The sequence below is a fragment of the Ambystoma mexicanum genome, chromosome 10, assembly GCF_040938575.1.
Source record: "Ambystoma mexicanum isolate Mex_15411 chromosome 10, UKY_AmexF1_1, whole genome shotgun sequence".
Lineage (NCBI taxonomy): Eukaryota > Metazoa > Chordata > Amphibia > Caudata > Ambystomatidae > Ambystoma > Ambystoma mexicanum.
Window position 1 is genome coordinate 1445894310 of NC_090932.1, and position 27473 is coordinate 1445921782.

The following is a 27473-nucleotide window of genomic DNA, read 5'->3' on the forward strand; positions in this document are numbered from 1 at the left end:
TGTTGATTCTTGGGGAAGTCTCTAGGGGAAGGACAGGGAAAGGGTTGGGCTGACAATAGCCTATGAAGGCTTGTGGGATGGAGGGTTCATTATGAAAAGGAAATGGGGGATACTATGTCTCACCTAAGGATGTCATCTCCCCACTCTCCACGTTCCCTCCACCAAGGTGATTCACCCTTGCATATCCACCCCCAGGGCCAGGATCCAAAATCGATGGGTCTTTCCCTGGTCACCCGAGAGGAGGATTGAGGGGGAAAAGAAGTGAGGACGCTATCAGGTTCCTCACAGCAAGAAAAAAAATAATTTGCAAAATCAGCTATTTTTCATAAACATCAACTCTGTTTAGTTTGCTATTTTTATAAAATGTGATGTTTTTCATAAATAATTACTGTTTTCTTACATATGTCGTATGTCTTTTTCTATATGATCGCTTTGTTTGTTTGTATTATAGGCTCAGTTCAGGACACCGCACAGTCGCCATATGGCATTAATGACCCCTTGCAAAAACATGACTCTACTGTGTATTTCAGAAAAATATAAATAAAATTCCCCTTTTTATTTGATATGATAGTTTATTTATATAGCGCCTATACACAATGTGTTTCAAAGCGCTTCAAGGCAAGGGAGGTAACAAGGGAAAATACAATGACATTCTTACAGGCCGTGAACATCAAGGATGTGAAATTAACTATCGTACTCGGCCTGACGACATTTCAGATAGTGCAAGAGCTAATACATAGATAAGGAAGGGAGAGGGAGAGTGGGAAGGAAAGGGAAACAGACAGGCGACTACCGTACTGGGCATGACGACAATTCTGGTAGAGCCGGAGAAAACAAAAGGTGAGGAAGAGGGATGCAGAAAGAGATGGGGGGAACAAAACAAGCGACTATCGTACTATGCATGACGACATTTCAGATAGTTCTGGGGTGAGGAACAAATAAGTGGAAGGGGGAGGAGACAGACGAGGTTGCTATCATGCTAGCTCCAAGGGCAATTTTGATAGAGTAAGTGCATAGAAGAAAGTAAGGGGAGGACATAGGAAAAGGGAGAAAGGGAGAGGAGAAGAGAATAGAGAGTAAGCAGTTAAAAAGAGTGGAGAAGCAAGAGGGGAGAGCGAATACAATTGCAGAAGTCAGTAGTAACACACAATGTTGCAAGTCTGGAAACAAGATGAAGATGGGACCATAGTCAAGATACAAATTATATATCTTGACTATGGTTGATGGGACTTTCAAAAGTACTGAAGCAGACATAATGTCAAGGTAAAGTACCTTTGTGCAAAAAATCTCCCAAATTAGAGTGGGCTTAGAAAAATTGGGTTCAGAAAATGTATTTTCCTTCTGGACATCTCCAGTCTAAAGAAGTGAAAAATGTGTTTTTTCAACTTGTCCCAACTTCTCATTTATTGCATGCACTCTTTAAAAAATGTATATGCTTCATTGGATTTGTCACGACCAGTTGCTGCCAAATTTGGTGAAGGGCCATCCATGTGCTTTAAAGGATTAGAAATAAGTATTTTGCCATGTTCCTATGTAAAGTTTTTTTTTGTGCATTTTTTTATATAGCGCTACGAACCCTCCGGTATCTGAGCGCTGCTTATTATTACCCATGGTGTGTGGTGCTCATTTATCGACCTCGGAAGGATGAAAGGCTGAGTTTGGCCCTGCCGGGATTCGAGATAGCAGGTTCTGCACAGATGTCAAGCAAGCGCTTTACTTGCTGTGCTATCGGACCGGCTAGTGTGATATAACCTTTACAATACTGCTGTGACTGAGGCAGTATCACATATACACCCCAAAAATATTCAACCGGTTATTTTCTTAAAGCGAGGGTCAAGGAAGAGGGATGGTAGGACACTTTAGGGAAATATGCCATCAGCTTTGAAATGCTACAGACTGCTTAAGTCACTTGTCTGGCATTTACAATTATGAGGTGAAGCATGGTAGGTTGGTAGAGGGATGGAAAAACAGGAAATGTATAGGACAGATAGACCTGTCTCATTTGCTCATTTCCATGCCATTGGTGTTATGTTGTAGCTCCTTGTGTATCTACCAATTTGTAGTACTCATTGTGGGAAGGAGGGAGATGGATGCAGGAAGAGGAAATTGGTTAAGGTTGAACAAGAGGAACACATGAAGAGGCATTCACTGCTTCTCCATCTTTGCAGCACTCTGGGCATTTCATGAAGTGCATCTGCCTGAGAATTAATTGCTACAAGTACTTCACAGATCATGCATGTCTAAAAAGTTATGAACAAGCCATTTGTTTTTCTCGGATATACGTGATTTGACTGTGGCAGAATTTTCACAACGGAATTGACTATGGTCAATTTTGCCAAGTATACAATTCTGCCGCAGCCAAATCTGGCAAAACCTTGACCCCACCCCTAATACACCCCCCACTTACCTTTTGCTTCTTTGCTTCCTTCTGACCCTGCAGCATTGGTTCTGTCCCTCTTATGCGGGTTGGATCTGACGCCGCAGTGTACGCTTTTCTCTCTTTTTTTACCGTCCCCCGCCTCCAGTCCTCAGGAAGCAGGGGCCACCCCACAAGGCAATCACTACCAAACATGGGGAGCGGAAACACCCCTGCAACCCCTGCTCTCCATGTCCGGTATTGAGTACCCAATTTGTTCGAATTTAATCGAACAAATGGTAGTGGCCGCATTCGGCCAAATCTACCAAACTATCAATTAAATTCGAATAAATTAGCAATACCTTTTTCTCTCTGATAAGAAGCTATCACGTAGAGTAAAGTCTTATTACAGTAAACATTTGATGGTGCCTACCTCCCTTTGAACCGAGACTCAGGCCCTCATTAGGACCCTGGCGCTAAGTGTTTAACGGCGCCGTAAAAGGCTGCGGCGCTGTTAAACACTTAGTGCCTTACTACGAGGTCCTTTTGCGGGACCCGACCTGAACGGCTGGTCTAGACCAGCCGTTAAAGTAGGGACCCGCAAAGGGACCTTGGTGCTAAGTACGATACCGCAATTTGCGGTACCGTACTTAGCGCCTTCCCCAGTCCCATTGCGCCCTATGGGGCAAAAATGGGAATGGGGAAGGGCCAATGTTCAATGGGGAATTACTGGCCCGCCAACCTTGGAATGGGGTGGTAATTCCCCATTGAACATTGGCGGACTCGTTACGATACCGGCACCAACCATGGTGCTAATAGTGCCATGGTTTAGCGCCAGTATCGTAATGAGGGCCTCAGTCTTAGTATTCCTTTAAACATCTTTTGGAGATTTGTGGATTTCCTTATTGTGATTTATGCAGATTTATTGAAGGGTAAATGTATAACAAAATGCTAGAAAATGTTTGGAATTGTGTTGTACATTTTATTTTACTTTTAAAAATGTGAAGTTTGATTCTATGGGCAATACAACAATCATCTTCCCTCATTTTTCAAACCATTTACCTATCATGGATTCCTTGGGGATCAACAAGCGCTGGTTCTGGTATTTAAAGGTTGTCTTGTAAGTAATTTTCATATGAAAGTGTTAATTACGAAAAAAGAAAACTTCTTGTAAATTCTACATTGACATTCTAACTCAGGATAAGAGCTTTTTCTTTTTAAATCAATTGGCATAATTTTTCATTTAACACTGATGCCAAACAACACACTTTTAGTATGTTAAAAAATGTACTGCTTCTTGACTTTTTGTTTCATAAACGTTTAAAGCTCTTCTTTTTCCTGATCCATTTTCTGGAAAGAGCTGAGAATGTTTAGCCTTTTTTGAAGCTCTGCCTTCTTTGCATCACTCATTGCATCCTTTTCTATCATTTTGGAGAGTCTTTCGGTTTCAGTAACAGGAAAATGCTCGTTGTGTTCCAACATTTTTCTCATGATTTTCAGATACTGCTCTGCAGATTTCTTGTCTGCCTCTTCAACATGTTCAGACTGGCCATTACTTTCATTTAGCAGGATACGACGTTGTTCTTCACTGCTAGCACTTACAAATTTAGCTGCTATAATATCAAACTCTTCCAAGCAACCTGGCATGCCAAGGTACACACCATTTCTTTTTAGCCAACGCTGGATATCACTAGCCTTTATGTTTCCAATATATGGAAATGGGTTCTCCAAGTCCCCATTCACGAAAAGATAAAATTTTGGATAACTTTCTTTTTCGATATTGTACTTTTCGGCCAGCTCAGTGTTCAACTTGTCTCCATAATCTAAAAACAGAAAAGAAAGAATAGTTTAGGAATTGTACAAGGCGTAGGTTTCTTCAGCCATTACAAAAAATCCAGCTTTGCCATTTTGCATTTAAAAACAAATCACAACATTGATATTGGGAGCCTGCGCTTTGTAGAACTACCCAGGTTCATTCAGACACATCATTACATTTTTTATTATACATGTACAGAAATACATACTAAAAGGTATAGGACTGCATCCAGGGTAACAAAGAGTGCAATATTGAATAAAGCCACTTCTGAATGATAAATACTGCATTGTTCACAAACATAACATTTGTAGATGTTCAACTACGGAGAAGGCAGTACACGTCTAGTATACGGCAATATTGAGTACTGGCTCTAAACAACTGCAATGGATAAAGACCGCTTAATAATGTGTTTAAATGTCTTTGTTGAGCAAAGATATTTCCATTCAAAGGTATATGAAAACACTGGTTTTACGCTGGTAGCTCTAGTGATACAGAGCTCGACAGAGATAGCAATAGCCAGAGCAGTGCATGGGGTCTATAGATGTTGAGAATTCTTGCAGAGAGTGAACAGGCACAGACAGGATAAATTGCCAAAGCCAATAGGTCTGGTTTTATAAATGCTTTGTAAATTGGTGAAACAACTCTTACTCTGTGCATTTGCAAAGTCAGACCTATTGGTTTTGCCAGTGTTTGCTATTGTGTATTTTGTACTGAGTGGAATTCTCAGTGCTTCCACTTCACGTTGCCTGCCAGATTGCTAAACTTTATTTGTGGGGGAGCCTTATTTGGCTTCAGAATTCGCCCAGGACTCATTCCCGTAGCAGGGAAGCCTGATTGTTTTGAATACAAAATGTTCCTTCTTGATATTCATGTTGTCGTTTCTCAAAAGATAGTGTGATGAATCAGTAGTGATTCACGCAAAAGCCCGGCCTGGGACCTTCCTCATGTGGCCAGGGAAAGGCAGAAGCTTCCCGATCCCGATCCTGGGGGTGGTGTTCTGCGGGAGGGTCAAATGAGGGAGGAAACAGATCAGGAGGAAGAGAAAATTTCCCTGTTTAACTTCCCCTGAGACCCTAGTCTCTTGATGGCTTATTTTAAAGTGGAAAAAGTTAGGAAAACAAACTTTTCATTAGGGACTTCACGTCCCAGAATTCCCTCAGTACTGGGACGAGGAAGAGGGATGCAGAGGAACAAAGATGTAGTAAATGGTCAGCTAAATAGTCAAAATAACCTACACCTGAGGGAGACTGGGAGGCTTAAAAGGCCCCCTCGGGTGCAGGTAATGAGGAAGTAGAATTGTAGAAGGCAGTGCGGGTCGTGTATGCAGTGGGAGGAAGAAGTCGAGGACCAAGAAGATGCCGGGACTAGGACGAGTCAGAGGTCTGTGCCTCTAAATTTCCAAATTGCAGAGGTTACTCAGCATGGAGAGGAAACGCTTGCCTGGCAAAACTATGTTGTGCAGAGGTTGCGCAGCGGGAAGCAGACGTGGTGCGAGCAGTCGAGTGGTCTCAGGAGGCTGGAGTGCGCCGAAGACTCTCGGGAGCCAGAGCGGCTCCAAATCAGCATGGGGGAGCGGTGGCGACCAAAGGGCGAGTGTGCACCTGGTTGGGAGAAGCCACATGGTCAGCAGTCCTGCGAACACGGCGAGGAGCACCTGGAAGCGACTTACCCCGTAAGTCTGAGGCGAACGAGTGACTCTGGGCCGATCCGGTGCAGGCCACGTTTTCAGCACAGGCAGACACACTTGCGAGCGAGTGAAAAGCAAACAAATAAGCGTTACGAATACCGAACGGTTGAAAGCTTACCAAAGCAAGCTAATAAGTATTACGAATACTGAACTATTGAAAACCTATCAAAGCAAACTAATAAGCGTTATGAATACCGAACTGTTGAAGACTCATTAAAGCAAGCTAATATGCATTACAAATACCTAACTATTGAAAATTCACAAAAGTGGCTGGTGTTAAATCAAAAGAACCCTATAACTGAATATGTGAGTTTGAGCAAACACCAACAACCCAGTGGGGAGGCCTTATTAGAATCTGAGGCACACCACCAATACACAAGCCAAGAGAAATTAAAGACCAGGCAATATCAGACTAACAGAAGTTGGCAAACACAAGATGGGAATGTTGGGAAGCCCCTTGGTTGTCAAGTTTGCGACTCACGTTCTGGGACACCTATAATTGTGGTTGTAATAAATTCACATTGCTACAGCTAAGGCATAAACAGGAAAAGACTGTATCCAGAAATATTATTTTGGTATTGATGCAGAATGGAAAGTAAGGCAGCAAACAGGCTGCCCTTCTGGAAGAAGCTATCCAGAGGGAGATGAACATCGTTTGTGGAGGAGTCCTAATATGAATCAATGTGAATGTTCTATTCTCTGAAAGCTGCTTGAGAGCTTATGACTTTTGTAAGATACTTTATTGAAAGAACAGAACTTTGTGTTAAATTTGATTTCCTTTTTTTCCTTTGAACTGTGGATAAAACTCATTTGGATCTGGGCAAGGGAAGTTCACCCAGACCACGACAAGAGACATTAATCATGCTGTGAACCAGGTCATATGTTATATATATGTGTTGAATTGAGTTGCCATATGATACCTTTTTGTTCTGATTGTTGTACAACTGTGAGGGTTAGATATCCCTTGGTAAGAGTGTTCCCTCTAGTTTATTCTCGTCAGGGTAGGGATAGTGAGGCATTTATTCAACCTGTGTATTTAATAAAATGGCAAAGGTTGAAAAATCTATACAAAGTTGTCCGCCTCACATTTCTGACCCCTCACAACAGATTGCTAAGAGTAGGATGGGTGGATATTAGTGTGGGAATAAACATGGCCACCCTCAGTTTGACATGTTGCAGAAATAGTGTTCAATGTGCCAATCTGCAAATATTTATTTCATATAATACATCGAGAAACTGTATATGTTGCACTAACAAATTAATTGTATGCCCCATTCACTAGTCTGCCCCATCCTGCAACCCCTCCTCAACGCCATTAAATCACTCCAATGCAAATAAAGCTTGTTTAATTATAGTGAATTCGAGTATTTGACAGTATATTTTATTTTTGAAAGTCTGTTTGTCCACTATAGAAATGGAGGGGGAACTATCTAGAGGGCTCCAAAGGGATCTAACAGGGATAACACATTTTACAAAGAATGTAATGGTGTGGTTGAAAGTTTCTTAAGTGGCACCCCGGTGGACAAAATTCCAACTAATGCTCATTTTGCTTAACAAATGACCATAGCTATTTTGCTTGATATACAGCCATAACAAAAGCTAACAATTTGCTCAACAAATGACCATTTATTTATTTAATTTTTTAAAATTTTTATTAGTTTGTTACAAACATTTAAAAGAAATAGCCGATTGAATAACATCATTTGATTATCAGCTTTTCATAGTCTTTGCTTATATCTGGTGTGATCTCCCAATCAGTCTCGATCAACCTTTTTTTAAAAAAAAATAGCCCATTGAAGGATGTTTCATATCATTCCCAGCTTTCCATAGTCCTTATTTATCTTCTGGTGTGATCGCTCCATCACTCTCCATCCATTTATTTGACCAATTCTTTTCTTTACTTTTAAGGATTATCTATTGTTACTGCTAATAGCTTGGATATTTGGTCCAATTAAGTAGTTAATGCAAAAGTTAACTTGGTATTCACTCCATTGCACCATAATTGTCACCAATATTCTCTGGTTAATAGCGGTCTTTCGGCTATGAGGAGCCCCAAATGTCTCGTTCTTAATTAACTGAATGCTGGGTAGAACAGCGTTAGATGCTTTAATGTTTATGCTATCTTGTTCCAGAATCTACACTTGTTGTCTTTGAACGGACTGCGTTTCTGAATTTCCAAAATGTCTTTCGTCGGAAATAGGTTAAAAACGGAATTTCATATATAGGTTCTGATGTTGGTTTGGCAATTTCTCTAAGTATTTCGGTAAAGTATTCGTAGCTTTTGACTCGCTACATATATTTTGGGCCAATTTGTGTTTTAGTCTTTGGTCTAAAGTGTCGGTCCAATCTCGATGCCGGATTTTCTTTTTTTTTACATCCTCTGGATTTAACTGTAGCATGGTCATGGTTGTGTTAGGCTCCAAAAGCATTTCTTCGCATCGTTCAGCCCATTCTGTAAATGTGGGTTCATTCATGTGACTGTGCTGTTGGCGCAGGAAATTAAATTGAGGAAGGTTGCCATCTGTCACAGTTTTTCTGTAGAGTGACTTGCATGCTCCACATCACTCTGGCGTTTATTGAAATCAGTCCCAACTCGTATCCTATGCTAACTGTCGGCACACCCTTTGGCAGCCGCTAGACTGCTCGCCAGAAGTTATTTTCCAAGGATGACCACAATGTCCCAGGGCATCCAAATGCACAGTCTACTCCATGGATTAATGCAGGAACCACCTTTTGTTTGTAGAAAATTGTGACTGCTCTCAGCGAAAATGTGCACTTCTTTTTTATTGATGATAAGACCTTGTGCTGTTAATTGCTTATTTTTTGCCTTTATGCTTTCCACCTAGGGGGAATCATTGATGCTGGAATTGATCCACATCCCTAGGTATTTTGTGTAGTTCACTCATCTCAGTGTTTCTTTTTCAAGGCGCCATCAGAACTTCTTTTTAAGGTTACTATTCCTTCCTTTTGTGTTTTGTAATGTCAGAATTTCTGATTTCGAGGCATTGATATTTAAGCCATTAGCTTCTAAGTATTTTTCAAGTAGATGTAGTTTCTGTTGCAAGCCGATTGGTGTTACGTTTTACAGCACAAGGTCATACGCATACATCATCCAACTGAGGTGTTCTCCATTGAATTTCGGCGGAAACGCATTAATGCTTCCTAGCGTCTCACCAATATCAGATATTAAAAGGTTAAAGAGGAGAGACGCCAGTGGACATCCCTGGTTGACTCCTCTGAAGGTTTTGATCGGCGCAGACAACAAGCCTGATTGATCAAGGCGTATTCTTAGCTCAGTGTTAGAATGTAATTCTTTAATCACCATGATGAGGCTTGTTGGACAGTTCAATTTTTTTAGTTTTGGCTCCTTGTCGAATTTCTTTCATTTTTAACAGGTTAATTAGGAGCAAATTGAGCCCACATCCAACGCCCTTTATAAAGCCTGTTTGTCTAGGGCCGTAGTTTTGAGAAGATGTAATCCAAGTTGTCATTTCTGCTTGAATTTGCGAGGCAAATATTTTGCCTACACAACTGAGAAGTGCAATTAGGCGATAATGTTTCAGATCAGATCTAGTTCCTAACGGCGATAGGTCAAAATCAAAATAGGATGCTGCACCAATCAGCGCGCTTCTACAGGCCTGGTGCATGTGAGATAAAGTCACTGAATGAAGATCTGAGGCGGCGGCCATCTTTAAGACAGGTCGCATTGCGGATTTCGGTCTGTTTTATTTTCAAATTGTATCGTGGCTAGGCAGATGTGCAGATCAAGTGAGCAGGGCACACCAGATATGGTAGAAGCAGGATACTGGGCAGTAGGGCAGGCAATTGGGGCACTTAGATGTGGTAAGCTCGGAGGGGCTTCTTGGCAGCTGTTAATATGCCATAAACTTACCTCTGCTCACAAGCTGGATGGCTGGGTGCTGTGGGTGTGCTGCTCCTGCAGCACACGACTAAGCTAGGAGCTCCTGCTCCAAGGGGCACGATGGAGTCGTGGGTTTGTTTGATGATGGACACTTGCTCTACGTTGAGAGCATTTAATGCTGGGCAAGGTACTAGATTCCACTCTCCTACGCTTATGTGATCTGTTGTTTATACTTGCGCTAATTCTGTCACATATCATAATTTCGTCTTGAGAGAGGTTACTGGCTTCAGTTGTTTGTCTACTCTATTGTGACTCACATCGGAGGTTATTCTTGTGAGGTCCCGAAGCAATTTGTCAGCCACTGCTAGAAAATTCCTCTGTGACTGAATGCCACTCCCACCATCTCCAGGTCCATTCACCACCTCACACGTTGTTGTCTGCGGACCAGGATTGAACGTGCGTTGTGGGGCGAATACACCAGCCGGTTCCTGAAATTGTTCCATGGGCTGTGCAGATATGGGAACTGTCGAATTCACAGATGACCAGGTGCTTGTGTTCTCTGCCAAAGTCTCCATCTCAACGTCTTCCTCATGGCTGGGGCTGTGCACTTGATCGTTTTCCTGGTCATACTGGGACAGTGTTATGTTAATGGCCAGGTGATTTGGATTTTCCTTTACGATTTCCTTGGGTATGCCCAACGGAGTGCTTTTATCCTCGCAAATTGAGGACTTCTCACTGGAAAAACATTGAGCACCTTGCCACACGTTTTGCACTAGTGGAATGGACAATGATACCAAAGGGCTAGTCTCATCTCCCGCACACGGTTGATTTTGCAACCCCCCAAGTGGCCATGGCCGAATTCCGGCCATTCACATGGAGTGGCCAACCAGAGCCGCAAGCCGTGGAACTGAGTAAACCAAAGCGGAGGCAGAGACCGTTAGGTTTACAGCTTCATTCAGATTGTAGTTTAGAGGACCTGCGGGGCAATGCAAGGCAGGCAGGAAGGGTATACTAGCAGTATTATCAGTATGGGTCTCACACGCTATGACTGCAGCGTCTTGGAAGGCATGAAGGCAAGGTGTCACTGGTTCTGCTGCTCGAGGGACAGCAAGCGTGGGATTACCAGAGGCACACTGGGGCGCGCTATTGCTTACCTTCGGCCGCTTCCTCGTTCACGGACTTCCTTTGCACCCGTTTATCCCCAAGCGGGAGTCTGGTCAGCTGTGGTAATCCTTGCTGTGTCTGTAGCCTTGTCTGCAACGACGAGGGAGGCATCCGTACCGGGTCAAGCCCCGCTGCCACGTATTTAGAAAGGCAAGGTGTCTTTTTAGGATCCAGCAACGCTTTTATTGGTCAACCCCGGTCGGCCCAGGGAAACACAGGAAACACTCCTGATACTCTGCGACATTCCACGTGGAGTGGGTATTTGAAAAGCTTGGCTTCCTCCTCTCTCCTCTCAGCAGAATAGGCAGCAAAGAAAACCTCTCCACAGCACAAGGAGAGCAAAGTGAAACACCAGGAACCTCCACACAGGAAACACTCCTGACACTCTGCGACGGTCCGCCTCGTGGAGTGGGTATTTGAAGCTTGGCCCCTCCCCTCTCCGTTTAGCAGAATTGGCAGCAACAAAAGACTCTCCACAGGACAGAAGAGCAAAGTGAAACGCCAGGAACCTCCACACAGGAAACACTCCCGACACTCCAACCATAATAAAAGTCGAAAATGCATGAAAAATTAGTACAAGAAATCCAGACGAATTAAGACAAGAGAATCGGGCCAAATACTCTTTTTGACAGACAAGTACACTTCCCCAGTGGCAAAAAACCTGTAATTCGATCATCATGCCATTCAAGAGACTATCTACTTTTGGAGACACCAGAACAGAGACAAGCCAGACCACAGGCACATATGTAGCTGGAGAACTCACAACAAAGGCAAACCAGACAACAGCTTGATGCAGCTGAGCATGCTTCAAAACGACAGAAAGAGACATTAGATCAATGTCAAACAAGACTCCAGAGTAAAAGGGCCTTGCAAGGTAAGGTAATCTTTTTATGTATGCTCCTACTGAAAAGACATGCAACATTGTGTATACTGAGGTGTTCAGTAACAATGCTGATCATTCCTAAATATGTACATGTATGGCTATACATTGATAAGGAATACCAAACTATTAAGCCACTTCTTATGTCTCTTTGTTAACCGGTGGAAAACCATATGAAAAGTATGGTTACTTTTTAGCCCGGGCAACACTGTGTATATCTGGTAGTATGCGCGCTCAAAAATATTATTGTCCCGAGGGTTTGGGCATGTGTTTTTAAGCATAGGTTGATTGATCGTACAAACAGTTCCTATGCATCTTAATGTAGTTTTCCTCACTTTTACACATGCAAAATCAGGCAGCAGGTGGCGGCCACCTTGTGCTTATCTTATACGTTGCTGCATCGCCCTAAGGTGAACTGCCCTGGCAGCACTAAATCATACCCTCCCGCCCCTGGAGCTGACATCACTAGATGCGTACGCCCCATTTCGCAATGCCAATGCACGTCTCGTGTCAACGTTCTCTGCGCTCCAGCTAATGACGTGTTTTCATGGAAGTGGCAGGACGCCTCTTTCCTCAATAAGTATAAACAGACCGCTTCTCATCAGACAACATCAGAGTTGCTTTGTCAATCGTTTCACTGTCTTTTCTTGTGTATCTTGTGGCTCGTTTCTGCTCTATTCAGCTATCTTCGTTGCTCGTAGCCCATGCGAACAGATACTAGTACTATCATTACTATCTATTTTAATTTTGTCGCATAATGGCAACAATACAGCACTATCAATACGAGCCGGAGTATTCAGAGACGGAATTAGTCTAAAGAGAGATACGGAAACGATGGGGCTTTGGACAACAGTTGGGCAGACAAATCATCGGATCAAGAGTCTGAGCCTATTCGCATGGAAGACGTTTCCACCTGGTGTAGCTGCAATCGGTGCAAGGTCATACCAACCGAGGAGAACTGCTGCTGCTGAGAAAACTCTGGATGCTTGGCCTACATATCGGAAGACGAGACACGCCCACAATGCGCTACCGAGCTGCATGACTTCAGGGCAGCCTGCCCTACACGGTGCGTGTTTGAGGATTATGATGGTGCTTATGCACAAACTTAGCACAACAGTTCGCCCTCGCAATCCAAGTAACTAGTAAGTGTACTCTAAATTTGATGTCACTTTTACCATTGAGGCCACTTACATTTCTTGTTTGTCTCCTATATTGTCGTAACTTTGATCTATCAACGCCACATTAATGTAGTCTTGCAATTCTATAGATCACTCATGATTTGGGGAACTCATACTGGTCATCTTTTGTGTCTTTCACGTACAACCAAGAAACAATATTTCTCTGTGCCCCCAATGTTACAGAATGCATTGCTATTCACTTTTGTAATGTGTCTACACTTACGCCCAAGTTGATTGATCCATGAAGTAACATTTGTACTGGCAACTATGCCATAGGGTACAAGATTGCATTTTCAACTAAGGTTTGATACACTTATCATGTTAATTTAAATGCAGTTTGTATGTTTCTCTTCCACAGGTGGTACAGGTCGGTGGCCTATTGTGCGTTTACATGGTGGGTTCATGGGAGGTTTGGATACCACGTTCGACGAGTAATACCCGCCTGTGTCGTTGGTGCCATTTAGAGCCACATTTCCCAGTGACAACAGTCAGTACAGGGGATTTTCCCACATTCTGCTGCAACCCGAAGTATATAACGTGTAGTACATTTGTGCCATCAACATCAGCAACAAAATAAAATACAACTAAGTTTTATTAATGGTTGTTTCAATTTTTCATTGAATCAAAGACACGCTCACTTGTCCTGGCAGGGCTGACTGGGTGGGACTGGCTGAGGGGCCAAACACCATGTACACTTCAAAGGTATCTTCTGCGCAGGGGCCATTGTTCACATGGCCTCCCCACACCCAGTGTCTCCAGGCATGCTCCCCTGAAGCAGACCGTGCCCCTGCAATCCACATAAGTGTGTCTCTCCCTTCAGCGTTGTTACGGGCCTTGTCTGCACGCCTCATGCCCAACCATCCCCCCTCCATTAACAGCGGCAGTTCGCACTTGTGTCGGTGCCCTCCCAAGGGGACTCTCAGGGTGGGAAAAGCTGAGGTGCCAAACACCATGTACACTTCAAAGGTATCTTACGCGCAGGGGCCATTGTACACATGACCTAGCCAGACCCAGTGTCTCCAGCCATGTTCCCCTGAAGCAGACCGCGCTCCTGCAATTCACATGAGTCTGTCTCCATTCAGCAGTGTTCCGGCCCTTGTCTGCACACCTCATGCCCATCCATCCACCCTCCATTATCAACGGCAGTTCGCACCTGTGGATGTGCGCTGCCAAGGAGACTGGCAGGGATGGCAATGGCCAAGGTGTCAAACAGCATGTACACTTCAAAGGTATTTTACGCGCAGGGGCCATTGTACACATGGCCTAGTTAGACCCAGTGGGGGTAATTCATAGAATGCAGCGCACAAGCGGCGCACGTGGCTGGCGCACAGTGTGCGCGTGCGAATCCCTGCGCCAGCCGCGTGCGCTGAAATCCATTTCCGCGCACAGCGTATTCATGGATTCCAGCCACCAAAACCAGCCGTGGCGCACAGTGGCGCAGCGACCCTGCAGTAGCGTGTTACGCCCCCAAGAACGCCTCTCGCGCAGGGAAAAGCCATCAAAATCCACAATCCAGTGCAAAGGGCTGCGCTAACCCTGTACCAGCACGGCAAGCAGGCTACGTGTATCACTGGGGTGCGCAGGAAGTACCTCACGCGATTGCCGCAGGGTACGTGTATTTCAGGGGTGCGCGGGAAGTTCCACACGCGATTGGGCCCGTGCGAGCAGGGTACGTGTATTTCAGGGGTGCGCGGGAAGTTCCACACGCGATTTCAGCAGGGTACGTGTATTTCAGGGGTGCGCGGGAAGTTCCACACGCGATTTCAGCAGGGTACGTGTATTTCAGGGGTGCGCGGGAAGTTCCACACGCGAATGGCCCCGTGCGAGCAGGGTACGCGTATTTCAGGGGTGCGTGGGAAGTTCCACACGCGATTGGCCCCGTGCAAGCAGGGTACGCGTATTTCAGGGGTGCGCGGGAAGTTCCACACACGATTCCAGCAGGGTACGCGTATTTCAGGGGTGCGCAGGAAGTTCCACACGCGATTTCAGCAGGGTATGTGTATTTCGGGGTGCGGGGGAAGTTCCACACGCGATTGGCCCGGTGCGAGCAGGGTACGCGTATTTCTGGGGTGGGCGGGAAGTTCCACACGCGATTTCAGCAGGGTACGTGTATTTCGGGGTGCTTGGGAAGTTCCACACGCGATTCCATCAGGGTACGCGTATTTCAGGGGTGCGCGGGGAGCACCACACGTGAATTGCATGTGTGGGTCCTCCCAGGTGTTCCCGCTACACCCTCCACGGCCCCTGCAGGTGGCTCACACCACAGGGGCCTACCCTGCACATGTCCTGCAGGCACCCCATCCACCATGGCCATGCCCCCCAGCCAACCCACATGTCAACTTGCATTACTGCCCACCAACGCATGTCCCCCTGCACCCCCAGCCACCAGGGGCACCCTCCACCAGGCCCCCACCCATGCCTCCCACCCCCCCAGCACTGTGGGGCAGCTGCCAGCAGGCCCCCACCCATGTCCAACTCATGTCTCCCACCCCCCCGCACTGTGGGGCACCTGCCAGCAGGCCCCCTCCCAGGTCACCCACCCCCCCACCCCCCAGCAGTGCAGGGGCACCCTCCACCAGGCCCCCACCCATGTCTCCCACCCTCCCCACCCCCCAGCAGTCATGGGGCACCCTCCACCAGGCCCTCGCCCATGTCCCATCCATGCCCCCCTGCACCTGGGTCCCACCAATCCCCAATCATGTCCGTAATGGCCATCCTCCCCTGCCAAAAGGCCCAACCAACTATCACATCCACCCACATATCAAAGGCAATTACATGTTACACACCAAATGTAAATAATGCAAATGAACACATGTCTGTCACACACAATGGCTGCAAGTGAATGTTAAAACACCCAACATGACATGCATGAAAGCAATGAGATGATACGACACATTGAAGGATGAAAATAAAAATGTATTTAAAATCAACTTGAATGGAAATGAAATGAGAAAAACCACAAAGCAAAACAACCAAAAGAAGATGAATGTCCATGAAAAAAATCAAAAACACACAGCGCAATCAAAATAAATGGTGTCCAAAGTCACAGTCAGAAAAGTAATCCAAGTGTAAATGATAAACAAAAACCATTGCTCCATGGCGATGAAAAAAATCCAAAAAATAAAAAAATCCATTGAAGAACTATTCACAAGATAATCCCGGGTCCATGAGCCCAGCCAAATGAAACCTAACTATGACAACTAACTAAAAACTGAACTATATACAAAAACGTGGCGCATTGTCCAATCGCAACCAAATAAAAAATAAATAAAGGAAACCTAACACTAACTATATAACTATATACAAAGGCGGCGGGCAAGTCCAGCGGCTCACTCCGTGGTGTTCCGGGCCAGGGCATCATCGAACTCCTGTTCGATGTCCCGGAGGCGGTCCTGTTCCATGGCCCCGAGGGTCCGCAGGGACGACGCCATCTCCTCCTCCAACCCCCTGCGGATTGCCTCGAGGCACTCGGGCCGCCTCAGGGCCCTCCGCATGGAGTTCTCCGCCCTGACCATTGTGAGCCACGCCTCTTCCGCCCGCCACCGCTCCGCACCTATCTGCTGGCCCAACCGCTGCCACACGGAAGACACTTCCCGTCCTGGGTCCTCCTGCCCTCCGGCCGATGCCTGCCCCTCCGATGTTGATGGCCCCGAGCCATGATGCCTCCCACGTGGACTCCGCTGCTGCCTCCGACGCCACTGCCTCTGCCAGCACGACGGCATCCAGGCTGATGGAATCCACCGACGCCGTCGTGCACGTGCCCTGCCTGATGATGCCGGCACATCCTCCATCTGCTGGGGTACAGTTGCTGTGGTGTCCACTCCTGCTGGACCTCTGACTCCCGACTGTGGCAGGGATGGGATCCCCACCGAGCTGGCTGCATTGGTCAGGGCAGGTCCACAGGGGGCCCTGGTGGCATCTGGGCCGGAAGACGGCAAGGAGAACGACTGGCGTATAGTCTCCACAGAGGAGGAGAGGCCCACCAGATTGGCCGACACATGCAGGAAACCCCCGAACATGGACGATCCCAATTGGGCCACGTCGACACGGTGCTCTTCATGATGACGTGCGTGCTCCTCCTGGGAAGCACGCAAGGCATCACGAATCACAGCCGTGCGCATCGCGACCCCAATCAGGACCTTCTCCATACGGCCAGGGGTCCCCTCATCCGCAGGTGGAGGGGAGTCAGATGACATGGATATCCCCTCTACCTGCGGATGGGCCTGGAACGGGGCATCCCTGCTGGTGCATGGTGGTGCACCCACAGGGTCAGGGACAACGACATGCACAGGCCCCTCCACGGTGACCTGTGCTGCCTCCTGCCCCTGGACTGCACCACTTGCACCAGCAGGGATGCCCCCACCAGGCCCCATGTGCGCCTCAGTGGCGGCCTCCTCCTTCTCTGTGGAAACCACCAATCTGGATGGCTCCTCACTGTCTTCTGCCGAAGCAGGCCCCTGTGGGGGCTCACCCACCCCTTCCGCTGCAGCCGTGGGGGCATCCCGCCGCCTTGCTCCACAGCGCCGTCTCCGCCCTCTTCTTCACTAGCCGCTGCATAGAGGGAGACATAGAACACAAGCATCAGGGTACTGTACAATGGTCCCCTAGACAGGAAACAATAGCAGATGAGTGCCACTGTCAAAGTACACTTCCATCATGTCCCTCCACAACACATGTGTCAATCCAGGCAAAACACACACAGTGACAGTCATGGTGCATGCCATGGACATTTCCATACATGTCCAATGGACTCTCGATACATACAATGTAATGGAACTCACATGCATCATGGGTCATGCCTATCACATGCACACACTTCATCTCAGTCACATCCATCTGGCCCCGTACACCCCAATCACAGTGGATACAAGGATGACTAGGCTGCAGCAGTCAATCTGTACATTGTCACAGACATGTGTCATGCATCCATGGCATTCACAAGTCACAGACACGCAGGTCAGGCACACAGACATGGATACCATATATGTACCTGGCATCAGCACCCATCCCTCACCCCCACCCATGTCCAGGAACAGAGACTGCCATGCTCTCATGTGTACAATCTGCATAGGGCTCCCCATGTCGCATTTAAACACATGCAACAACCGTGCGGTTCACACATTACTGGTCGCACATGCATTACCATGATGTCCCTGCACACATACATGCGTACATGGCCTATGTCACACATACATGCAAGTATCAGACAGCCAGCACACTGCAACATGCCCTGTCTCACACAGCAATGCTTGGCCACTTACCGCTCAACTCCAGACGGGTCTCCCTCTCAAGGACCTGGGCGTGGAGCGCTGGGTGTACGCGTTCCAGGATCCTCATCTGGATGGAACTCATGCGGCTCCGGCTCCCCTCCACGAGGCGCCGGGCCTTTATGAGGGTCCTGGACCTCAAGTCCTCCTAGCACTTCTTGACCTTCTGGATGGTGCGGGTTGCCAACCCCCTCCACGTTGATGGCAACCACACAGTCGGCCCAGATCCTCTCCCATCCTTCCTTGTTAGCGTGGGACGATCCGAAGAGGGCATCATACTGCCCCAGGACTTGCTCCACCAGGACACCAACTTCGGTGGCAGTGAAGCTGGTGCCCCTCTGCCCCTCTGGCCGGGGGTTGCCACTGGTGCCAGATGTTGATGTACCCGACATGGCAACCCCAGGGGCAGGAGTGGGTGGGCAACTGGGTCCTGGGGCTGGGCTGTGGAGCGATGTTATCCGAGTCGGGAGTCTTCTGTTCCAGCAGGGGTGGACACAGCAACTGGACCCCTGCAGATGGCTGATGTGCAGGCACCAAATGGCAGGGCACGGTGGCAGCCGGCAGGCAGGCAGCAGCAGATGGCACGTGGGAGGCTGCTCGGGGCACTGGGGGGCAGTAATTCTGTGTTTTCGCGTGGCCAGCTTGATACGGAGTGATTTGGCACGTGAAAATCCTGCACGTCAGCGTGAAATTCGAGGAAAGGCCCTTAGCGCGTAAGCGCGTCAGCACGCGTACGCAATTTCATTGGACCAAAGGCCCTTACAGCGTAAGCGCGTCTGTGATGTTTCGCGCACGGGTGTTGCCCTGGCAGGGCTTGGAGATCCCGCGTGCCCTTACACTGCTCTGTACGTGCTTTTCGTGCGGTGCGTGTGTTTTCCATCCGTTGGGGTTCACACGCTATTACTTCACAGCGGGTGTTGGCTACGCGTTCTTCTACACGCAAGGCAGACGGTGAGTGGTACCCCGCTCCCCCCCAGGCCCGATCGCGTGAAAAAGTTCACGCGAACCCCTGAAATACACGTAGCCCGCTCCCCCAGGCCCAGTCGCGTGAAAAAGTTCACGCGAACCCCTGCAATACATGTAGCCCGCTCCCCCAGGCCCGTCGCGTGAAAAAGTTCACGCGAACCCCTGAAATACACGTAGCCCGCTCCCCCAGGCCCGGTCGCGTGAAAAAGTTCACGCGAACCCCTGAAATACACATAGCCCGCTCCCCCAGGCCCGGTCGCGTGAAAAAGTTCACGCGAACCCCTGAAATACACGTAGCCCGCTCCCCCAAGCCCGGTCGCGTGAAAAAGTTCACGCGAACCCCTGAAATACACTGCTCCCCCAGGCCCGGTCACGTGAAAAAGTTCACGCGAACCCCTGAAATACACGTAGCCCGCTCCCCCAGGTGCGGTCCCCTGAAATACACGTAGCCTGCTCCCCCAGGCCCGGTCGCGTGAAAAACTTCCCACGCACCCCCGAAATACACGTACCCCGCTCAATCGCGTGTGTAACTTCCCGCGCAACCCCGAAATACACGTACCCCGCTCAATCGCGTGTGTAACTTCCCGCGCAACCCCAAAATACACGTGCCCCGCTCGCACAGGCCCAATTGCTGTATGTTGCCACTTTTGTAATGCGCAGGGACGCTACCGCCGGCCTTCGTGTGGCGGACGTGTTTTGGCTTGTGCGTGTCTTTGGCTGTGCGTGGCTTTGCCCTATTTGATTCCATGAATACGTGTGGTTCGGGTGCGTGTGGGCGTTCTGTCTGCTTCCCTGCAGTACATCCCCAGTTACGCCCTTATTTTCGCGCGTTGTTCCCCATTCCGCGCGTTACGCCCCGTGTTCCGCCCACTTTCTAGTGTATGCGCCGAGGTTGTGCGCTTTCACTGTGCGCGTCGCGCATGCCTTTCGGGATGTTACAGTGACGTGTGCGCCATGCACGGGTTTGGCGCACATCGCGAGGAAAACACGCGCAGGGACTTCCATGAATCGCACGCGTGCGCCTTATTTTGCGCTTGCGCCTGCTTGCGCAAAGGTTTTCGGCGCACGTTTGTTCCATGAATCGGCCCCAGTGTCTCCAGGCAGGCTCCGCTGAAGCAGGCTGCACCCATGTTATCCACATATGACCATGCCATATACAAGTCACTCATTCACATACACACCCACTTTTCTAATTCTTTATAAACCCCTTGATATTTATCATGAGAACATCTGTAAGCACTGCAAGTCAGCTTGTCATCATGCTACCTGTGAACATCTCTGAGCACTGGAAGTCAACTCGTGAGTGTGCTACCTATTCTCCTTCTACCAACTACCATGCTTGCTGAATCTAACTGTTTGTTGGTCAAGGTAAGGGCAGGTCACCAAATCATCTCTTCTTGAGCTCTAAATTTCTATCTATTTCGAAAGAATGTACCCAGTAGTGTGATGTTGATTCATCTCATTGCCATTACCATTGACTTCTGTTTAATTTGTTCTGTTCTCTATATACATCAATTGCCATCAGTGTCAATTGAGATAGAATTGCAACCTTAGTGGATCGTGTCTATAAGTATGTTTCCTTTTGATGCATGAAAGTATATTCAACGGACACGTTGATTTGCGTCACATCAATCAATTCTGTATGAAAGGTATCCTAGTGTATAGTCGACTACGCTACACAAGTTTTGCTTCTTTGACCAAAACAAACATTGCATAGCAAAATGTATGATATAAGTCCATCTTTCTCACGCATTCATGTAAAATATTTTTTTTTAACTATGTGTACTTCTTTTTTTTATTTAAACAGATTTTTCAACAATGCTTGTTTGTATGGTTTACGGTTGCTGTTCTAAGACCCATACCAAACCACAATAATGCATATATTCCCGAGAAATATCGATCTAATAAGAGATTGGGTCAGATTATGTGGATTTGCGCCGGGTGAGCTAGAAAGTAGAGTCCACGATTACATAAATGTATTATGCATGGAATTTTAGATAATATGAAATAGTTTACGTATCCTGTTGTTTGTTTACATAATGTTTCATTTATGGGTTTTTATTTATATGTACCATTGACTGCATCCGATTGTCTGTTCAATTTCACAGTTTTTATCCATACTAAAACAAGTACTGTGTTACAGGGGGAGGCTGGTACATTGACTACAATTACATCATCCTTTGGAGCTGGTCCAGAGTATGAGGTATGCGTACTGACAGTTCCCTTGAATGAAAGAAAGCAAATCCTACATATGATACTATGAGCCAGTGACATGCAGTTTGTCAAACCTTTATCATTTCAGTTCTACCGTTACAATTTCTACCCTAATGCTGAATACAATGCAAAATGCTTGAGTGCAACATTACAATCAGTAGGCTTTGCACAGTGATCTCTGATCAAGTACACTTGCCATCAATCAGGTGAAATTCGAAATGTCTATTTTGACTAAACGGCGTACACTGTTTACGAGGGTATGTATGTAAGTGACGTGTATGATGGAAGAATTTGATTTCAAATACGATTGACTTTTTTAAAATGAATATTCTATTTAAGGTATGTACACAAGGTCGGGAATTAGAAGAGGAGGCACATGGATCAGAGATGGTGGACCAACTTGCTGGTGCGGTCGTTACAGTGAAGAACATGGTTTCACAGAAAATCAAGAAAACAAGGGTAATTTACAAACAATTCTGTTTACTGGGCTGGTGTCCTCATAACATTTTTTTTAAATCTAAAGTGCTATATACTGTATGTTGGATTTACATTGAACATGTTTTTATAACTGATCTCCTAGAGGCCAGAAGGAAAAGAAGTATAAACAAATGAAACCAAAGATGCTGCTTGCCAAACAGATTTCACAATGGAGCAACTATTAGTTGAGGCGCGGCGTAGTCCAGTCAATAAGCAGACTCGAAATGCTTATGTCCAATGGCCAGAAAATGAATTGAATGTGACCGGCGAAGCAAGCAAAGTTATTTTGGACCATTGCTACAATGTGAGAGCTCGACAAGATGAAGAAGAAACTGAATATAAGGAAGATGCTTTTGAATTACTCAGTGACCACTTCAAACAATCGACACCCGCAAAAAAAGGCTACCCAATAAACAATTAACATTGATGGTTTCTCCAATTCGTGTGCAAATAACACAAGCTGAAATAACAGATGCTGAAGCCTCAACGCAATTGACCGAGGAACTTGCCAAAGATCTCGACTTCAGTGTGTCCTGTTCGGCCGATATGTCCACCACAGTGGAGTCACAAACCACATTCATGCAGGACGATTGTCTAATAAAGGAGCACAAATACATTGTATTAGACAGCTGCCTGGTAGAGATTATACTGATGCTGAAATGTGTCCATCCAGTGAGGGGGAAAGTATGCGGGCAGCCATTGGTGAATGTGACCGTGTATCACAAGACACCAACCTGAAAATCCAGGCCACCTGTGCCCTGCTCCATGCTACATTTTCATGGTCAGCTCAACCGATGCTGGGCAAAGTGCCAGCTGGAAATCTAATGTGTGCAGCAGCTTTACTTTTCAATGGCTATACTTTTAGTAAGTTGTCCAGCTTCTGTCAATGTGTGGGACTTCAGTTTCTTTATAAAACGCAGTATTATAAATATCAAAGCAAATTTTTATTCCCTGCTATTAGTCAAGCCTGGAAAATTGAACAAATGTCTATCGAAAGGACATTCTCTGCCAAACGGTTCAGGCTAGCTGGCGATGGACAGTGTGACAGCCGTGGATTTTCAGCAAAGTACTGCACATACCACTTTTAGGATATGGAAACTAAAGAAATAGTGAGTTCTGTGGTCGTGTAGGTGTCCCAATGTAAATCCTCAGTGGCCATGGAGAAACATGGTTTTATACAATCCCTGGAAGATCTCCAATCGAGGGGAATGCAAATAGACCTCATAGCCACCGACATACATGTTTCAATAGCCAAGGCCATGCGAGAGCAGTTTCCAAACATTCACCATCAATTTGATGTATGGCGCGTTGCCAAATCAATCAATAAAAAAATCACAGCGGCTGGTAAAGATAAGGATTCTGAACATATTTTACAGTGGTCCCAGTCTTTCAGCAACCATCTTTGGTGGTGCTCCAAAACGTGTCATGGGTCTGTGGAAATTCTACTTGAAAAATGGCATTCATTGATGCACCACAGTTCCATGTCCACTCATGGACAGAAAACATACATTTTCACCAATGTGCACGTGGACCGTTATTGGAGGAGCAGGAACGCAAGAAGAAGTGGTTGGTTCCATCTTCACCCCCACACAAAGTTCTTGAGAAGATTGTGTTTGATAAAACTCAATCAAGAGATCTGAAGGGACTCGCAGAATTCTGTCACACAGGAGATTCCACAATATGTGCCTAAAGTACAGGTCCAAGAGATTGAATTTCGGCATAGACGGAATGCAATATCGAACACTACTAGTGGTATTAGCGCATAACGAGAACATAGGGAGAGAACAATCGAGAACTGTGGGAAACTTTGGGATGCTTCGTTACACAATGGCCTTTGCAAAAAGAAGCAAAAAATGGGTGGTCAAGCCAATATACCAGGAAATGGAATTCAATTTTGTGAAAGATCTCACTTTGACTGTGTTGAACATGCATACTCATGGAATCGCTCACAATTTTGTTCCTAGGACAAATGCATTGCCACATAACATTGCAAACGTGCCCTGTCCACTGAAAGCAGACCTTGTGGAACAGTTCACTTCCCGTTTCAAATGATTAGCTGCTATTTATATGTTCAACTATGTTTATACATTGTACATGACCAATGGAAATCTATTCAACTTGAATTTCAAAGCTATTAAAAGTATAAATTGTCCAAATTGTCTTTCCAAATGTATTCTCTGTGTCAATTGTCCAAATAAAGCATCCACATTGTCTATTCAATTATATCCTCTTGCTCAATTTCTTTTTGCAAGAAGTGCCTGTTGGAGGATGCCATACATTGTAACTCTGTGCTTTCACACTCCCCGCTTTCGTCGAGCTCTTGCGGGTCCTTCACTGATCGGGGAGGGTCAGATGGGTCATCATGAAAGCAAATGCGGGGTTTGCCGTTGCCTTAGCAAGCACGTGTCCAAATTGCTGAATAGATACGCGTCCCACTAAGGAATGAGACCTAGGCTAGATAACAAACTTGGCATGCAAGAACTACTGACTGTAAGCAAAACAATGCATGAAAGGGGGCTGTTGGTGGGAAATAGGTGCATTCTGACCTATATGTTTTTATGGAGGCATGTGTTAGGGTTAATTACTAACGGATGCCTTATCAGAAGTACCGATCTTTGATTTGCAGCCTTTGGAGTCTAACGATTTGAAACACAGTGGGGATAGGTGTTAGTGTTACCAAAATATATGACCACTCCAGATTAGGTATATGGGAGGTGAATTTGAAATGGTGCGGGGGTAGTGTCTGGGGAACAGATGCGTTAAAAGGGAACAGGGGTCATGGGTTCAGGGGACCGCGGCCTGGCATGAGGGGTTTGGAGATGGCACGAGTCAGTCAGCAGAGACGGATTGTGCACAAAGGTTGGAGCAGGGCTTGGTCACATTACTCCTCGAAAACAGTGTGCACGCAGATGTGACAATGGGGAGGACACTGACTGGAACTGTTTTCATAAAATAAGTAAATCACTATAAACTTTGCCCTACATTGGTGGATGCCAGCAAACAATTTGTTTCTTTTTTGAAAATATTTCAAATGCGCGTTGGTCTGCAGGGCTAATCGCTTCCATGGGAGTGACGTTCACCGCGTTTGATTTTTGCTTGTGAGCTGTGCACACCCACGCATCATACACTGTATGTTTCAGATTTGTGGCTTCCCTTCACCAAAAGCAAACTTAGCATAGGCACTTCTAAGCATGGTTGATTGTTTTTCGTCTTTGGAAGAAAGGGAGGATTTGCAATGGAGTGAATGAACAGAGGTCTGTAATACCGTCAAATAGGATAAGGTTCACCATTCCAAAACTGGACAAAGGAACATGTAATTTCATTTTATGAAAATTCGTTGATCTGAATGGACACTCTGTGTTACGCCAAGAGAATGGAAAAGCTGAATATTATTTTATTAAGTTTTACTGTAGACGAGTTTAAAGACAAACGAGTCAAGGTTTCATTTTATGACTGGTATTGCTGGCTAACATTGTAATGGGTTGTTGTTTTTGGCATATTGTAACGACACGCAAAAAAAACATGTGTGTACTTGTCTTTGTCCCAGGAACATGGGCAGTCCTGCACCAAAATGCATGTAGTCCATGTCTGGGTTCCGACAGGTTCCACCAATGCCAACTTCTATGCTAATATTCCGTTAAAATGCCCTCTATGTGTTCGAATTCTTCTATCAGCCTCCGCATCGGCATCCTATTGCGAGCTAAACATACTCCATAGCACTAACCTCTCACGTACATCGTAGACTCCAACATTCCACAATATTTGCACTGTTTCCAATTTTTCATGTTTGTGTTCATCATCAGTTTTCACACGGTGCATAATTAATGTGCTAATTGATACATTAGAATAAATAACCACTACTGAGACACATTTCTGTTATGTTTTCTACCCAGCTACATCCTCCCATTCTGCGAATGTCATCAATTCCAGATACCAATAGACGGCTTCTTCAGCAGGCAGTTGCAAATACACCTAAATGGCTGGCTTTCCATCACGTTGTTTTGGGCCAATCGCCCCGGGCCGATATGCCCTTTTGCGGTACTAGCGACACGGAGCAACTTGACATCGTTTACCATGTTCTAGCAACAAGCTGATGCCGAAGCCTCGCGATTCACGGTGCGTCCAATGTGCTTCTTATACCCAAAGGAACACTGTGTGACTCACGATAAACATTAGTGGATTGAGAACAAAGAAAGAAATTACCAATGTGGTTGAATATGGAAATCGGTGGATGTTCTCGGGACATTTATTGTGAAATAAAAGCACATTCTAAATTGCAGAGTATTGAGGTTTCCTTTTAAAATAGTGTTTTGTATTCACAATTGGGACGCGCTCTGCTGTGAGAGGATGTGTGTTGATATTCCTGGTTCTGCGTCAACTGACATTAAGACGTAGGTGATGCTGGGCGCGTTTGGCTATGCTGCACAGCAACGTCATGGAGATAGGCTGAAAATATCACTAGGAATGGTGATGTCAGCTTCAGGGGCGGGTGTTATGATTTAGTGCCGCCAGGGCAGTTCTCCTTATGGCGATGGATAAACAGATAAGATTAGCACAAGATGGATGCGCTCTGCTGCCTGATTTCGCATGAATAAAAGTGAGGAAAACTACAGAAAGGTGCATAGGAAATGTTTTTACGATCGATCAACGTATGCTTAAAACCACATGCCCGAACGCTCGGGACAATAATATTTTTGAGTGCGCTATTCCTTTAATGTTAACGTTAAAGGATATTTGTATCATGCACTATCACCACCGGAGTGGTGCACTGGCGCTCTGGCGGATCTGAAAAGGGAAGGGGGGGTGGAGTTAGTGGGAATGAGCGGGAAAAGTGCAAGAGAGCAGAGATGTGCTGTTGGCAGCTTCAGTTCTGTTAACACTGTTCACTGAGCTTGGGGTGCTTTTCGGTCGGTAGCCGTTGTGTACTGTTGTTCGAGGCTATGTGTGGTTTGTTTTGTTGTTGCGGTGTAGTGAAGTTTGTGCGGTTTGTTGTGCTGTAGGGTTGTGGTTGGTTAGAATTTGAGAGGTATGTGCAGAGGGTTGACATTGTTAGCAGGCTGGTTATTGGCGTCGCTGTCTAGAAGTGATGTACTAAATTTCTACGTTCTTTCTAGATGTGTCGCGTGAATATCTCTGCATTTCTGTCTAGATCTGGAACTGGCTAATATTCACAATCCTTTCTATGTATGACGCATGCCAATATTCACAAATATATCCAAATGTAACGAGTAGTAAATCAATATCAACTACCAGGACGAGAGATTCAGATAATAAGACTGTGAGGAGGAAAATTAAGAATAATGAGTATTGCTGGTAAATAATCAAAACGGCCGAAAAAGCAACACAGCCTTAGGTCTGAAGCAGGTCCCAGTAACAATCCTTGTGAAAGAAAATGAGATAGGAAGGAGTACACATAAGCACCCATAACTCTACAGACCATCTAGCAGCAGTAATGGCGAGGAGACACAATGGTTTGAATGGTAATAACTTCAGTGAAATCGCCTTCGGGGGCTCAAATAGGGGAGTTTCCAAAACCCTAAGGCTAAGGAGATAGCCAAACTGGACAAGGAGAATGTAGACCTGATCTGAAAATATGGAAAATCCCA

At 46.1% G+C, this 27473-nt stretch overlaps 1 protein-coding gene across 2 annotated transcripts in view; it reads right to left on the reverse strand.

Annotated features, from left to right (window-relative positions):
* Positions 1-3315: 3315 nt before the first annotated feature.
* The window catches only part of ERP29 (endoplasmic reticulum protein 29), a 401541-nt gene continuing 377383 nt past the window's right edge, over positions 3316-27473 (reverse strand). For both annotated transcript variants that reach the window (XM_069619502.1, XM_069619503.1), the window contains exon 3: positions 3316-4179. In XM_069619502.1, coding sequence (XP_069475603.1) covers positions 3677-4179 — 503 coding nt within the window. In that variant the 3' untranslated portion in view covers positions 3316-3676. The remainder of the gene's footprint in view (positions 4180-27473) is intronic.